Source organism: Schistocerca gregaria, chromosome 2 (assembly GCF_023897955.1).
Source record: "Schistocerca gregaria isolate iqSchGreg1 chromosome 2, iqSchGreg1.2, whole genome shotgun sequence".
Classification (NCBI taxonomy): Eukaryota; Metazoa; Arthropoda; class Insecta; order Orthoptera; family Acrididae; genus Schistocerca; species Schistocerca gregaria.
In genome coordinates this window covers 33,885,591-33,902,381 of record NC_064921.1, presented here as the reverse complement: position 1 = coordinate 33,902,381, position 16,791 = coordinate 33,885,591, and the positions used below count along the sequence as shown (strand labels likewise).

Sequence of the window (16,791 nt, the reverse complement as noted above, 5' to 3'; positions counted from 1 at the left end):
GTTCAACTGCTCTTCCAAGTCCTTTGCTATCTCTGACAGAATTACAATGTCATTGGCAAACCTCAAAGTTTTTATTTTAATACAAGATGGTTTTGGAAAATTTGGAACTTCAGCCTAGAAAAATAACTGGGAAGTGTTTGGTAAAGCAAAGTAACCACCCAGTTACATAAAAATTTTGGCTTTTTAAATGCAATACAACATTCTCGGATTTTATACACCATTGTAATCATGAGTTCTGACGGATTGGCTGTAAGCCTAGAATGAGCATGTTTTCAGTAATGATAATAATGGGTAACATTTGATCAACACAATATAGTCACTGGAACAGGGAATGGAAATATGGTAAACTGTTTTCAAATGTTACTTCACTAAGGAATACACAGAAGTACTGCTCTGATTTAATTCTCATTAGTGTCAAAAGTTCAAATTTTTTTTTAGTCAGTCTTTTTGAGTTCATTCAAACCAAATGAACAGAAAATGAAATTCTCCTTTTCTCAAGAGTATCAGGTTGTTTTTCAGTTTGGGTGTAGATTTCATCGTAACTTTTCTTGCACATACTTCTAACTTTTCTTGGGCTGAGTATATCACATAGTACCTTCCTTTAGTTTTTTTTCCAGCTCTTCAGTTTCTTCCTTTTTGATGAGGACTCAACATTTCAATGCATAAAGGCACTCTCACAAGTTACTTCTTTAGTAGTGTAAATCACAGATACAAATTAAAACATTTTTAAAACTTAGCAGACAAAAAATAAAAAATAAATAAAAATTACTAATTCTGTTTTTACAAATATTTACACATTGTAACTTGCTGATAAAAGGGGACAAATTGTAGAAATTTGTTATGACAGAAACGAAGAATTATTTCTTTAAATTTTTATCTCTGCTGTGATCTTTAATGCTTCAAACAAGATATGAATTCTTTTCAAAAAATTCTGGGACTTATTCCACAAAATTTTTCTATGCTTACCTTTTACTTATTGTGCATGGTCTCTTTCGAAATACTCTCTTCCACAATTGATACACTGCTCCCAAGACTGTTTGCACTTCAGGAAGCAGTCATGGTAAGCATCTTGCTGGATTGTACAAAGTGCCATCTGTAAATTTTCTTTTATCTTGTCTGATGTTGTGAGTCTTTGTCCTTACAAGACAACTTTGGAAAGAGTATACAGGATGAGGTAGCACAGCCATTTAGTTTTTTATCGCTAATCATGCACCATCAGGGATGAATGTGCAGGTGCATTGTCACTATGCAGGAGCCATGAATTGTCTCGCCACATTTCAGCCTGCTATCACATTGCCTCACAGGCATCACAACATGTTCCAATTGTACGATCGATTAACAGTTTGTCCTTGTGCCATGAGGTCATCATGAACTAATCCTTCAATGTCAAAGAAAACTATCAGTATGGCTTTGACATCTGACTTAACCTGACGAGCTTCCTTTGGTTTGGAGAGCCTTTCCCAACTTATTGCGAAGACTGAACAGTGGTCTCACAACTATACCTATAGATCCGCATCTCATCATCAGTTATGATTCTCTTAACGAACATCTTGTTCTCATTTGTGTGATCCATAAGCTCTTCAGTGATTGCGAGGCGAAGGAAAACCATCACACGACAAACATGGGAGCAGACGCTCTTTTCTAAGGAAAAGTTGGCCCTAATGGACTTTTGATGATCCATGAACATATAAGCTCATTTTATGTGTACAAGACGCACTAGAAATCTGATACAAACTTTACATATTTGTCATATGAACTCAATGTCAAGAAAATGCATGACTTGTATAAGGTGAAATATCCTGGTACAAATACCAAGTACAGGTTTTTTGAAACATATAAAATTTTAACCTAAAGTTAGGAAAACCACAAATTGACACCTGTCACTGGTGAGAAAACATAGTCCTCATTTACACGATACTGCAAAGAGTAGCGACTGCAGAATTAATGGTGCACATCAGGCAAGCTGAAAAGTTCATATCTGCTGTTAATGAAACAACTAAAAAGAGTAAAGAAAATGGAAACATTTTAGGCCTTGTATTTAATTATATGCAAAATGTAAGTTTACTGAAGATCCCTGTTCAGAAATTTATTACTTGAGGCAACACACAGTGAATGTTTCTTTGTATATTCAACATGAATACAGATTTAACTCATAACCACATCTACCATGAAGGACAGACACACAAAGGAGACAAAGAATTTGCTTCATTCCTGTTGGACTACATTAAACATCACGTGCCAGAAACCGTTACCGAGCTATACCTATTTTGTGAAAATTGTCCAGGCAAAACAAGAATCACACATTGGCAAGAGCTTCTCTTGTCCTAATCAATACATACAGTTAGCTACTGCTGAGAAAAACATTCAGGGACAATTAGCCAGGTCAAAAGACAAGTGATCACTGGGTGTTCCACTCGGCGGCCTACTTATTATAAGTAGCCAACGGTCTCTCTTGAAACCACATACTTCCCAAGAAATGAAAGGGTGCAGTCTCATATTTCCAAATATCGTTATTTTGAGTACTCATATGGATGCAACGGCGTCGTAAAAAAAAGTGAGTACATAAGTGCATCTGAGTTTCAAATACTGAATACCTTATATATATATATATATATATATATATATATATATATATATATATATATATATATATATATATATATATATATATATATAAAAAATTTACTTTGTCAAGAAACTTATCCAAAAGGAAAAGTACCTAAAAAAACTGAAAACTTGAAAACAGAAAAAAATGCTGTATATTGTAGAAAAACACAAAAGCTTTTATGATCAACTTTCACAGTGGCTAGTAGCTGATGTTTCTCTCGATGATAACAAATAATGTTTGAAAAACATGGCAATATAATGTAATAATATTCTTTGGCTGTTAAAAAACTGTGTGTGTAATATGAGCTAACAGATATTACTCTTTATTTGATAAAAACCTGGATTACTTTCAAGTAAAACTATGCTTTATATTTTACAATGTGTTAAAAGAGGGACCAAAGTCAGCAAGGTAAATTTTTTTCTAGTTTTCTATTAGGCATAAGCCATCATAAATGTATCTAATTGTAGATATATGTGTATATTCCAATATGAAATTTTACGAGTGCAGCATTTAACATCACAAAAGAGAAAATAAGTTTTCTTTGTTTTTCTCGAAACTATGAAAAAGTGACTTAGGTACCTTTTAAAAATCAGCCATTCAGTCTTGTATCCAAGTTTCACCCAGAAGCAAGTCCCATACAGAGATTATTTAAGGAATTTAACAGATTTATTCGGAATTACTCCCCTCACTAACACACAAGGTGGATCAAATATGATACTCCGTTCCAGCTCAACTGGCTTCAGAAGACAAGTAGACAATTGGAAAAACCTTTATTCCAGGCAACTACTGTACACAGGGCAATTTGTTATATCAAAAATCCCTCATCCAAGAGCCTGTAAGTTATCATACTTAAACAGCAGTAAGGAAAAAGGGCTCTACCCACACAAAGCATTACTAATTTGATCAAGCACGGCTTAGAGGAATCTATATAAGTGATGGCCTACTGTCCACTTGAATATACTTATTACAATGTTTACTTTTCAGTACACCTCTTGAAATAGTTCTTCTCTGAGATGTTTCCATCATGCATTCGGAAGTTCCTTGAACTCCAAAATGGTGAAATGAAATTTCTTCATTTCATTCTTACAAACGGAATTTCAAATTCCCGAGTTTCAGAGAGTGTTCAGTCTGTGAGCACTACTTCATTTCGCTCAGCTCCACTGTCGATCCAGTGAGGGCTCCTCTACCCATCACTTGGGATGCGTGTGTGGGAGTATTACCTTCCTAGCTGCCATAACAGTGTAGCAATTATTTATAATGAAGTCCTGTCTGTGATCAAATATCCTACCAGATCTCAAAAAGGCTTCAAAGTTGTGCAAAGATTGGCAATTTCATTTAAATGTTCAGACACGTATAATTTTGCACGTCACAATAACTTAAGAAAAGCAGTATCCCACATTTAGTATCATCGCTAAAGTGAAACAATGATAAATGTGCTGGCATTGGCCATACACAGTCATTTGGTTTCACAGGTGCACCATGAGTAACAAGAACCCCACAAGAGTTGCAAAGACCCTGTTGAGACATTGGTTAAGAGAAAAGTGAGCACATGTTCCTAAGTCAGTTATGTTCATGTATCTGAAGCATTCTGGTTGCAGACATTACTGCTGCGCCTTCAGCAACAAGCTTATTCTATGCTGTTCTCTCGGTTTTTGATTCAGGTTTCATTTACCTACTACTGGCAATTCTTTTGGTTCTGTGCTTTCTTTTCCTCTCTTTTGAATTTTTGGATGGTGTTTGGCTTTCTGTATCCACACATATCTTTTTGCCAAATTACTGTTTTCTCTTAAATTGTCTAGGGTACTCCTACCTGAGTATTACTACACAATGACTACAAAATAAGTTGTCAACTCACTCGTGGGGTGGTTGCGGTAAGTAGTAGGAAAATAAAATGGAATGAAGATGTATGCACAGTCACAGATAAGGCAGATAAAACACTTCAAATCATTGGCAGGATAACGAGAAAATGCAGTCAGCTTACAATGGAAACTGCTAAAAAATAATTTTTACATCCCATTTTAAAATACTGCATATGCATGTGGGATCTGTACCACATTAAGACTAAAATAATATACTGAATGTATATAAAGAACGGCAGCAAGAATGTTAAAGGTTTATATGAACCATGGCAGAGCATCACAGAATTGCAGAAAAACCTGACAATTGATAAGAACTGGAGGTCACTTCTTACCTCCAGGAGGTGAAATTTTAGTACTGCTTATAGACACTTATAGAAGTACATAGACTGTCCTTGCTTTCAGTACTGTGGTAACAGCTCCTTCCTTGTGGAGGATAGAGAAATGAGCTGCAGAAGATTAATTCACATTTACAACTCATGATGAGAGGATCTGATCTGTCCTTTATTACTGATTGAGGATTGTTTGATAGCATCAGCTATGAACAAATCTGTGGTACAACAATGGGCACCTTCATGACAATATCCTATGCAACCTTTTCATGGGGAATCCAAAGGCAGTCTTTCTAACCATCCAGAATCTAAAATCCTCACCTGGATCAGATTCACTGATGACACTTTCATGATGTGGACTAGAACCTCAAACACCTCATCCTCTCTTTGCATCATGAGGTCCTCCTCAGTCTAATGAGCCACTGTCCTCAATGTCAACCTCCACAGAACAGATGATGCCATCAGTACCTCTCCCCTCATATAATCATCCCATCTGCAGTGATGAACAGCTCTTTTCCAAGTATGCCACTAATCTCATTGAGGCTTTCACAGAACAAAATTATCTCCACCACAGAGTGCAAAACCACATTTCACATGCCTTGTCTCTCCAGTCATGTACCATCCCACACATGCACACTGTCCAGCCACAAAGCAGGACCTTCACTTCCTCTCATCATGCCCTCCCCACCCTTGGCTGCTTACACTACCCACATAACATCCAGAGCTTGGTCCACAGCCATAGTGAAACTCCTGGGTGGTTTCACTCCTCTGTCAGCTCTTAAAATATTGTTTATTCCAACTGCAATTTTGACACTTCTCAAGCATTCAGATGCCAATCAGTCACTAAATAAATATCTACATCTACAGTTATATTCCGCAAGCCACCCAACGGTATGTGGCGGTCACAAAATTAACAAAGCATTTAAAATACAAATTTAAAGTTACTTATGTTGAATATTGCAACCCACTCAACAAAATTAAATTCTGACATGTGGGAACATAGTTTCCAGCAGTGTAAAACAAAATACGTGTGGTGGTATAAATTTATCCACTGTCCCATACTCCATGGGAGCATAAGTGCAAAAGTTGATAAAATAACAGCAAACAGTTGATACGACAGTAAAAATAACAGCCACTATAAACATTAAAGTCAAAATCTCATGTAGGCAGCAGACATGGCGCATGGGTCACAATGGTGGCAAAGCAACAAAGGTGCAGACGTATGAAGAGTGTGATCCTGACAGCTCAAATAAGCTAGAATGTAGAGTCAGTATCACATGGTTGTAAAATGTGTACACAGAAAGGACAAAATTGAAGTATGTATTAAAGAAAAACTTAATTGCCAAACAATACCAAGAATGTAAATTAAAAGTATGAAATACCTAAATACATACAAGTATAATAACCAATACATTAAATGGTAAAACTAAATGACGTGCTTAGTCAGAGGAAATGACATCTTTGAATGCAAACACAACATGTCTGGGAATACTTAAACTACAGAAACTGGACATTAAAGCTCAGCAGAATGGTAATTTATATTACATAAATATGAAGCCATGTGCAGCTGACAGGTCAATAAACATATTGAGAAATAATGAAGTAACATAAAATCACCAGCCCTACAGAACTGTTGAAGAATATGTCAATAAACATTAGATAAACAACGTGATAAGAAAGGAATCAGATCCAGGACAGATTCTGAAAATGTGAAATAAACCTGTGTGATTGTTGTTTGGCAGGTAAATTGACATGAAGACCATTGATGAAAACTGTATCACAAGATTTGAAGGCATGAAAAACGGCCTTAGAACTTGTTCATAGTAATCTCATGGCAGCCTACTGATGTTTCGAGCTTTGTAGGCAACAGGCATTTAATGAGTATCATGGACAATGATAGCATGTACATATTCATGCATTTCTTACGAAATAAGGATTAATTACTTGTAGAATTCAAGAAATGGTAGATTCAAATGGAAAAACAACATCGGAGTACACTTGAGAATTCATATGGGCAATGGTCTAGAATTCTGTTCATGCAAAGTCACAGATCAGTAAATCAGAAGGAATTTGGAATAAAAAAACAATGACATACACACCAAATTAAAATGGGACAACTAAATGCCTCAGCAGAATATGACAGATACAATATACAAATTAAGTTTCTATGGTGTTTTTTCTCATATTTATGTACATCTTGATTCATTTCACATCCCTGAAGGTTGTTATTTTTGATGGGATCTATGGAACACAATGTATAAAGGAATGGGATGACAGTACATCACTGAGCTCTAATGAGGAGAACACAGCAACTACCATAGCCCAATGTCTCAGAAACTTTTCTCAGTGGAAGAGGGATGAAAATAAGCTTATCTGTAGATATTTGACTGTTTTTGAGATAATGGGGCTCAAGGTTTTCAAAGTACTTTATGTGCCTTTTAGTGAGTAAACAGTCCAACTGAGGTGACAGCAAGATGGCTAGCGTCATGGCTTCAAACTTTTGTGCCCCGTGTTTGAAACCCGATTATAATTATAATTTTTATTTTTATTTTTCATTCATGTATCCATGTCCATAACTACACAAATGTTTTCCATTGTAATTTAAATGGCATTGTCCTTATTTGTCTACTATTTGTATGGCTGCTGAATGAATTATACAAAAAAGAGCAAACAATAAATGAATGGAAACATTACTTGCAATCGTGTTTGATGAAATTCCTGTAGTACACTACTGCCCATTAAAATTGCTACACCACAAAGATGATGTGTTACAGACGCAAAACGTAACCGACAGGAAGAAGCTGCTGTGATATGCAAATGATTAGCTTTTCAGAGCATTCACACAAGGTTGGCGCCAGTGGCGACACCTACAACATGCTGACATGAGGAAAGTTTCCAACCGATTTATCATACACAAACAGCAGTTGACCTGCGTTGACTGGCGAAACATTGCTGTGATGCCTCGTGTAAGGAGGAGAAATGCGTACCATCAGATTTCCGACTTTGATAAAGGTCAGAATGCAGCCTATCGCGGTTGCGGATTATTCTATCGCGACATTGCTGCTAGCATTGGTCGAGATCCACTGACTGTTAGCAGAATATGGAATCAGTGGGTTCAGGAGGCTAATACGGAATGCTGTGCTGGATCCCAACCGCTTCGATCACTAGCAGTCAAGAGGACAGGCATCTAATCAGTATGGCTGTAAAGGTTCGTGCAGTCACATCTCAATCCCTGACTCAACAGATGGGGACGTTTGCAAGACAACAACCATCTGCACAAACAGTTCAATGACGTTTGCAGCAGCATGGACTATCAGCTCGGAGACCATGGCTGAGGTTACCCTTTACGCTGCATCACATACAGGAGTGGCTGCAATGGTGTACTCAATGATAAACCTGGGTGCACGAATGGCAAAACGTCATTTTTTCGGATGAATCCACGTACTGTTTACAGCATCATGATGGTCGCATCCATGTTTGGAGACATCGTGATGAACGCACATTGGAAGCGTGGATTCGTCATCGCCATACAGGCGTATCACCCGCCGTAATGGTATGGGGTGCCATTGGTTACACATCTCGGTCACCTCTTGTTTGCATTGACGGCACTTTGAACAGTGAACATTACATTTCAGATGTGTTACGACCCGTGACTCTACCCTTCATTCGATCTCTGCGTAACCCTACATTTCAGCAGGATGATGCATGACCGCATGTTGCAGATCCTGTACGGGACTTTCTGGATACAGAAAATGTTCCACTGCTGCCCTGGCCAGCTCATTCTCCAGATCTCTCACCAGCTGAAAACGTCTGGTCAATGGTGGCTGAGCAATACGCCAGTCACTACTCTTGACGAATTGTGGTATCGTGTTGTAGCTGCATGGGCAGCTGTACCTGTACACACCATCCAAGCTCTGTTTGACTCAATGCCCAGGCGTATCAAGGCCGTTATTACGGTCAGAGGTGGTTGTTGTGGGTACTGATTTCTCAGGCTCTATTCACCCAAATTGCATGAAAGTGTAATCACATGTAAGTTCTAGTATAATATATTTGTCCAAGGAATACCCGTTTATCATCTGCATTTCTTCTTGGTGTAGCAATTTTAATGGCCAGTAGTGTATATCTTGATTCATAATCAGTTGCAAGTGTCAATTTTCTGAAATGTGATCCATTTACTAATGAGTTAAATCTTCAGCAATGTTAAGGACGTTTCTTTCCAGTGTGAGCTTCATATGAAGAAATGTTGGTGCACAGACTTGACTTCGCACCATACTCATAGTGTTCAGAATTTCTATGTTTAAAATGCTTCTATGACTGGTATCATTGAAAGGTATGCATCAAATCTTCCTGAAGAATAAATATTACAATAAAATGTAACAATTAAGAGCTGATGTAACAATGAAATTTAGGAATATGAAAATTAAAAAAGAATGTAACCCCTGAAAAAAATAAAAAAAATAATAAAAAAAAGTAAAGAAAAGATACACACATGTATTATATAATAAATGTATGACACTTATTGTGAAAGGCCCAGTTGTAATTTTACAATTAATCTAACACCCTTTGTACACACTAACATGATGAGAAACCTTCATGTAGTAATGTGGTAAGATAAATAAACGAAATAAAATAAAATGGAAAACAATAACTGGGTTTTGAATTCGGAACACATAAGTCAGAGGCCACTATCCTAGTCACTGTGTCACCGGTTGCGTTGAACTTACCACACACTAAAAGATATCTGAATTATGTCAAAAACTTCTGAGAAACACTTAATTATCTACGGATAAGCCGAGAAATGTGTCATCATATTTGGGCTCCTATTCCACTGAGTGAAGTTTCTGGGAAACTGGGTTATGGCACTTGCCATGTTCTCCTTGTAAGACCTTGTTTCACTCCCTTGTGCCATTGTGGTCTGTATGAACTGTTCTTATTGATTTTCCTCTTTCAGTAAGGGGAAAGCTGTCCAGGCTTAATGATCCAATAGATACTCTACAAAAGAGTGCTGAAGATTAGACGGGTAGATCACATAACTAATGAGGAGGTATTGAACAGAATTAGGGGAGAAGAGAAATTTGTGGCACAACTTCTCTAGAAGAAAGGATTGGTTGGTAGGACATGTTCTGAAGTATCAAGGGATCACCAGTTCAGTATTGGAGGGCAGAGTGGAGGGTAAAAATGGTAGGAGGAGAGCAAAAGATAAATACACTAAGCAGATTCAGAAGGATGTAGGTTGCAGTAGGTACTGGGACATGAAGAAGCTTGCAAGGGATAGAGTGGAATGGAGAGCTACATCAAACCAGTCTCTGGACTGAAGACCACAAAACAACAACAGGTACTCTCATAAAGTAATTTTATTTCCAGTGCTTTGGTTTGGTTAAGACTGCCATGTACAAGAAGACTGGATTAATTTTATTTTTAGTTTGAGATAAATAGCCAAGTGCTGAAAGTTTCTCCACAGTATCTCACTTTATTCATTGCCAGAAGATAAAATAAAATCTATGACCAAATAATTTCCATGTCATCTGGTTCTTATTCTCTTCGCAACAGTGGCTGGTAAAGTTGCACCAACTTAGTTTCTAGAGTTGTTTATAATTTTACACTGCATGTTGTCAAGCTGACATTTTGTGTGGTAATTAGATTATAACCTCAGTACTAAAAAATTTATAGTTATTCATCCCGATGTGTTACAAGATCATGTAACTGCTTTGTTATTCCATTTCAGGGAGCACTGTTAAAGGTATCTCTAGCCATTCTTCTAAATTGTAACTTTCAAATAGGGGAATCAGTTTGTCTTGGTTTAATTACCTAATGGGATATTTTCCAACTTACTGTGTGGTTCAGATATTCAGATTCAGCAAACAAAAACATAACTATAATAACATAACATAAGACATGAAACATAAAACAAACAAAATTAAGATTGTAAGTATTACTGATACCTCATAGATGTGTCAGTAACACTGGTATGGAAATGTTTACACATAATAACACAAGCTGACTGTATCTCTTTTCCAAGATTCATTTGTTTGAGGAACATCTTAGCAACTTTTTCTAGTGCATCCTCTGGCCAAGCAGTAAACCTGAAAAAAAAAAAAAAAACATAAGTAATGACTGTAGCTTACAGCACTGTTTGAAACTGCAGACTCAGCCGAACATACCCTGGTGAGGACACTTAGGTACACTTAAACAGAGTAATGTTTGTAATTATCAGTGGCAGTTATCCAGGAACAGTATAATATACTTATATACCCACACTACAATGATTTTCTATATTACTCTAGACATAAAGGACCATTTCTGTAAATCACAGGAAATGATTATGGTGATGCAGCCATATAACTGTTATTTCTTAATGATGTACATAGCCACACAAAATGGTCAACACCACCTATAACAATGTGGCACGGATTCCATATAACCAATGATGAGATACTGAAGAACAATTTGGCATTCTTCCATAGGTAAATTTTCCAGATCTGCAAAATGTGTGGGAAGTGCTGACCTAGTTGAGATATGTCTTTCAAGTACATCTCACGTATGTCCAACAAGGTTTAACTCAAATGAGCCCGTTGGCCTCGGAGCACGTTACCCACCAATGCTCCACTGATGTCGAACCAAGTATATAAGAAACTGTTTCTTTTATTTAATAAAATTGCAGCCAAATAGCTGTATATAGTTACTTTGCTTAACATTTTACATTTACATTTATATTTTACATTTTTGCATATTCATTTATCGATTTCACTCTTTTACTGCACAGTTCTAAGAAACTGTTTTCTAAGCACGTATAATATCCAAAACTCTTTGACATGAGAGCTTTATAATGGAACCCACAATTGTAACTGAAGATACCTTTTATTAGACTCGATAGAAATTCATTCTAATAACAATAAATCCATGAACCATGGACTTTGCCATTAGTGGGGAGGCTTGCGTGCCTCAGCGATACAGATGGCCGTACCATAGGTGTAACCACAACGGAGGGGTATCTGTTAAGAGGCCAGACAAACGTGAGGTTCCTGAAGAGGGGCAGCAGCCTTTTCAGTAGTTGCAGGGGCAACAGTCTGGATGATTGACTGATCTGGCCTTGCAACATTAACCAAAACGGCCTTGCTGTGCTGGTACTGCGAACGGCTGAAAGCAAGGGGAAACTACAGCCGTAATTTTTCCCAAGGACATGCAGTTTTACTGTATGATTAAATGATGATGGCGTCCTCTTGGGTAAAATATTCCGGAGGTAAAATAGTCCCTCATTCGGATCTCCGGGCGGGGACTACTCAAGAGGATGTCGCTATCAGTATAAAGAAAACTGGCGTTCTACGGATCGTAGCGTGGAATGTCAGATCCCTTAATCGGGCAGATAGGTTAGAAAATTTAAGGAACAATTAACAGCAATGGGGGAAAGAAATACAGTAGAAGAAGAATGGGTAGCTTTGAGGGATGAAGTAGTGAAGGCAGCATCAAGTAGGTAAAAAGATGAGGGCTAGTAGAAATCCTTGGGTAACAGAAGAAATATTGAATTTAATTGATGAAAGGAGAAAATATAAAAATGCAGTAATTGAAGAAGGCAAAAAGGAATACAAATGCCTCAAAAATGAGATGGACAGGAAGTGCAAAATGGATAAGCAGGCATGGCTAGAGAACAAATGTAAGGATGTAGAGGCTTATCTCACTAGGGGTAAGATAGATACTGCCAACAGGAAAATTTAAGAGACTTTTGGAGAAAAGAGAACCACTTCTATGAATATCAAGAGCTCAGATGGTAACGCAGTTCTAACCAAAGAAGGGAAAGCAGAAAGATGGAAGGAGTATATAGAGCATCTATACAAGGACAATATTATGGAAATGGAAGAGAATGTAAATGAAGATGAAATGGGAAATATGATACTGGGTGAAGAGTTTGACAGAGCACTGATAGACCTAAGTCGAAAGAAGGCCCCGGAGGTAGACTACGTTCCATTACAACTACTGACGGCCTTGGGAGAGCCAGTCCTGACAAAAATCTACCATCTTGTGAGCAAGATGCATGAGACAGGCGAAATACCCTCAGACTTCAAGAAGAATATGATAATTCCAATCCCAAAGAAAGCAGGTGTTGACAGAGGTGAAAATTACCGAACTGTCAGTGTAATAAGTTACAGCTACAAAATAATAACACGAATACTTTACAGACGAATGGAAAAACTGGTAGAAGCTGACCTCGGGGAAGATCAGGTTGGATTCCGTAGAAATATTGGAACACGTGAGGCAATACTGACCTTACGACTTACCTTAGAAGAAAGATTAAGGAAAGACAAACCTACATTTCTAGCATTTGTAGACATAGAGAAAGCTATGGGCAATGTTGACTGGAATACTCTATTTCAAATTCTAAAGGTGGCAGGGGTAAAATACAGGGAGCGAAGGGCTATTTACTATTTGTACAGAAACCAGATGGCAGTTATAAGAGTCGAGGGGCATGAAAGGGAAGCAGTGGTTGGGAAGGGAGTAAGACAGGATTGTAGCCTCTCCCCAAAGTTCATCAATCTGTATATTGAGCAAGCAGTAAAGCAAACAAAAGAAAAGTTCGGAGTAGGTATTAAAATACATGAAGAAAAAATAAAAACTTTGAGGTTCGTCGATGACATTGTAATTCTGTCAGAGACATCAAAGGACTTGGAAGAGCAGTTGAATGGAATGGACAGTGTCTTGAAAGGAGGATATAAGATGAACATCAACAAAAGCATAATGAGGATAATGGAATGTAGTCAAATTAAGTCAGGTGATGCTGAGGGAATTAGATTAGGAGATGAGACACTTAAAGTAGTAATAGAGTTTCGCTATTTGGGGAGCAAAATAACTGATGAGGGTCAAAGTACTTAAGATATAAAATGAAGACTGGCAATGGCAAGGAAAGCGTTTCTGATGAAGAGAAATCTTTAACATCGAGTATAGATTTAAGTGTCAGGAAGTAATCTCTGAAACTATTTGTATGGAGTGTAGCCATGTATGGAAATGAAACATGGACGATAAATAGTCTGGACAAGAAGAGAATAGAAGCTTTCGAAATGTGGTGCTTCAGAAGAGTGCTGAAGATAAGATGGGTAGATCACATGAGGAGGCGTTAAATAGGATTGGGGAGAAAAGAAGTTTGTGCCACAACTTGACAAGAAGAAGGGACCGCTTGGTAGGACATGTTCTGAGGCATCAAGAGATCACCAATTTAGTATTGGAGAACAGTGTGGAGGGTAAAAATCATAGAGGGAGGCCAAGAGATGAATACACTAAGCAGATTCAGAAGGATGTAGGCTGCAGTAGGTACTGGGAGATGAAGCAACTTGCACAGGATAGAGTAGCATGGAGAGCTGCATCAAACCAGTCTCTGGACTGAAGACTACAAGAACAACAACAACATGGGCACAATAATTAGTAACCGACTACATTCAATCTGTCTACTGCATTTTCTACATAGTAAAGATGTTTTTTGGATAATAATTACCTTTTGTGTCTCTTCTTCATTCACTGTAAACTAAGCATAACTTTCTACAAAATTCTTACTCAGGGATGATTGCTATTTTTTGAGATTGTACATTAGTACATTTATCATGTGCAATTTTTTTTTTTTCATGGGTGTTATTCTGTTGTCTTGTCGTCTCAAGTTATTGTTTCTTTTCTTACATAAGGGGGCATTTTTTCTTTTGATTTCACACTGACACTTTCAGTACCCCTAAACTATAAAGTTTAGATGTGTAGGGGGTTCCAATCTCCTAACATGTCATAAAGACTGTCGGTCTTTTACATTCTGCATTAGTTCATTCTTTCCTCAGGCTGCACAGATCACGATGTATGAACAATTATGTCGCACAGTTCGTTAACCTACGGTCATTGTTAAAATGTTGCATTTGGCAGTGGTAGTGTGACCATAAAGCATGGACTGATGACGAATGACATGGCATCACACAGTCATTGGTGATAACTCATGGCTCTGTAACATCCTGGATGAACATCCACCATTATGGAGACGCATACTGACCTTATCTCTGCGTCATGGAGTGGGGAGCCGTATGATATGGCTTCAAGCAATTGGGGGAACTCTGATGGCACAATGGTACATCTTGGACACCCTGCATCCTCACAAGTTACCTCCCACATGACAATATCATGGTGCCGTTTTTCAACAGGAAAGTGCTTGTCCACGTATGGCACTTGTGTCTGTGTGACATCGAGGTGCTTCGACAGCCAACAAGAATCCCACACCTGTCCCTGATAGAATATGTGTGGGACCATCTCAGATGTCAATTACATTCCACTGCCAGCTTGCCTTAGAAAGATAATACTTTATGACACCGTTCCCAACTGAATAAGTGTCTGCATCCAGAAAAGAGTGCACTCATACTGTCAAGTTCTTTGCAATATGAATTGAATTTCTAACCAATAATATATAATATCAAAGACTGTCACAACCCATGTAGTTTCATTTCATTTCCTCTTCCCCTTCTGGGAGCACCACTTCTTTATCAGGTAGTGCAGCCCATAAAAAATGTTGTCACATTCTCCCAAGTACCTTGCACAATGAGAGATGCAGCTAGAACCCTACCATCCAATTCCTATTCAGTTTCTTCTGGGATTTTGCACACACAAGGAATACAGAACATGTGGCTGTGTTGGACAGGAGTCAGGAAATGTTTCATTTACACATGCTCATAGACGTTAACATCAAAGTGGGACGGTACACCATTCTATTAAAATTAGAACCTGTACTAAACAATAATAGATATGTGAACCACACCTCAAATAAAGTTGTATTAGTTGATACTCTCATGAGACATGGTCTTACGTAGCACTGTGCCTGTGGGTGAGAAGATTTGCTCACTCCCAAGACACAAAGGGCCATACCAAAGGTAGCGTAGCAACTGGCAGTGACACTCGAGTCAGACGAGCCTCAGCAGAGGAGTCACGTGAAGTGTGTCTCACAACACTACTTCTTCCTTTACCCTACCCTGCTTTCCTACTGATAGAAATTGTCAATATAGGTACCAAATACATACAGGGGGGATTAAACTACAAACCAAATCCTCAAACTGGCATTAGTTGGCCACATGCCTACTAAGGAGGAGCTTCAGAGAGCTGTCGCATGGACTAAATGCAGGAAATGCTCTAGTAGAGGCAATGTTTGTACCAAATTTATGAAACTGACTCCACTCTCCCTAGTGATCTACTACATTTAATTGAACTATTGGGCTGGGGGTACTGTGGGGTAGGATACACGCATTACCAACATAGTCTTTCTATGCAAAGGTAAAGGAGATCACAATGTTTGCAATTGCTATTGTGTAATTTCACTGCTGGGTATTGTTGGAAAAATGTTTGCCCATTTTGTGCTGGGCAGACTGGAGAAAATTGCCAAGCATGTGTATCCTGACTCTCAATGTGGGTTTCAAGCCCAGTGATCTACTCCTGATACGATCTTCACACTGTGACAGATTCAAGAAAAATGCGAGGAACACAAGACATCATTTTTGATGTCTTTTATCACCCTACTTTTAAGGCATTTTGACACATTTACTTTACTAGTGAAGATAGGGCGTCCTGAAGATGATCAGGGCTTTGTATGATGATATGGAGGTTTCTGTTATATTTAGAACAAACACATCACATTCTTTTCTTGAGCAAAGAGGAGTTCATCAAGGCTGTGTGCTGGGCGCTAGCTCGTTTGGTATAGTCTTCACGTTACGTCTCAAGGTTTGATTCAATGAAACAAATATTGCCATCCATCTATGTATCAGTGCCTACAGGAAACCTTACATCATCTCATTACTCAGATCAAAGTGCTATTGTGAGGACGTATTTGAAGGTTACCTTTTATTTGCCAGTGATGTCGCATTCATAGCACACACTCAAGATGATGTTCAAACATTTGTGGACAAATGTTACTCTGCATGCAAGCTCTTCTCCAAGTCTCTGTAAGTAAAGATGACTGCGATCATGGCACAAGGATACACAGATATCCCTG

The 16,791-nt window shown here is 38.1% G+C and overlaps 1 protein-coding gene across 1 annotated transcript in view; it reads right to left on the bottom strand.

Annotated features, from left to right (window-relative positions):
* The window catches only part of LOC126336262 (dynein axonemal heavy chain 3), a 1,127,841-nt gene that overhangs the window by 383,894 nt on the left and 727,156 nt on the right, over positions 1 to 16,791 (bottom strand). The window contains exon 44 of the mRNA XM_049999758.1: positions 10,739 to 10,879. Within this exon, the coding sequence (XP_049855715.1) occupies positions 10,739 to 10,879 (141 nt within the window). The remainder of the gene's footprint in view (positions 1 to 10,738; positions 10,880 to 16,791) is intronic.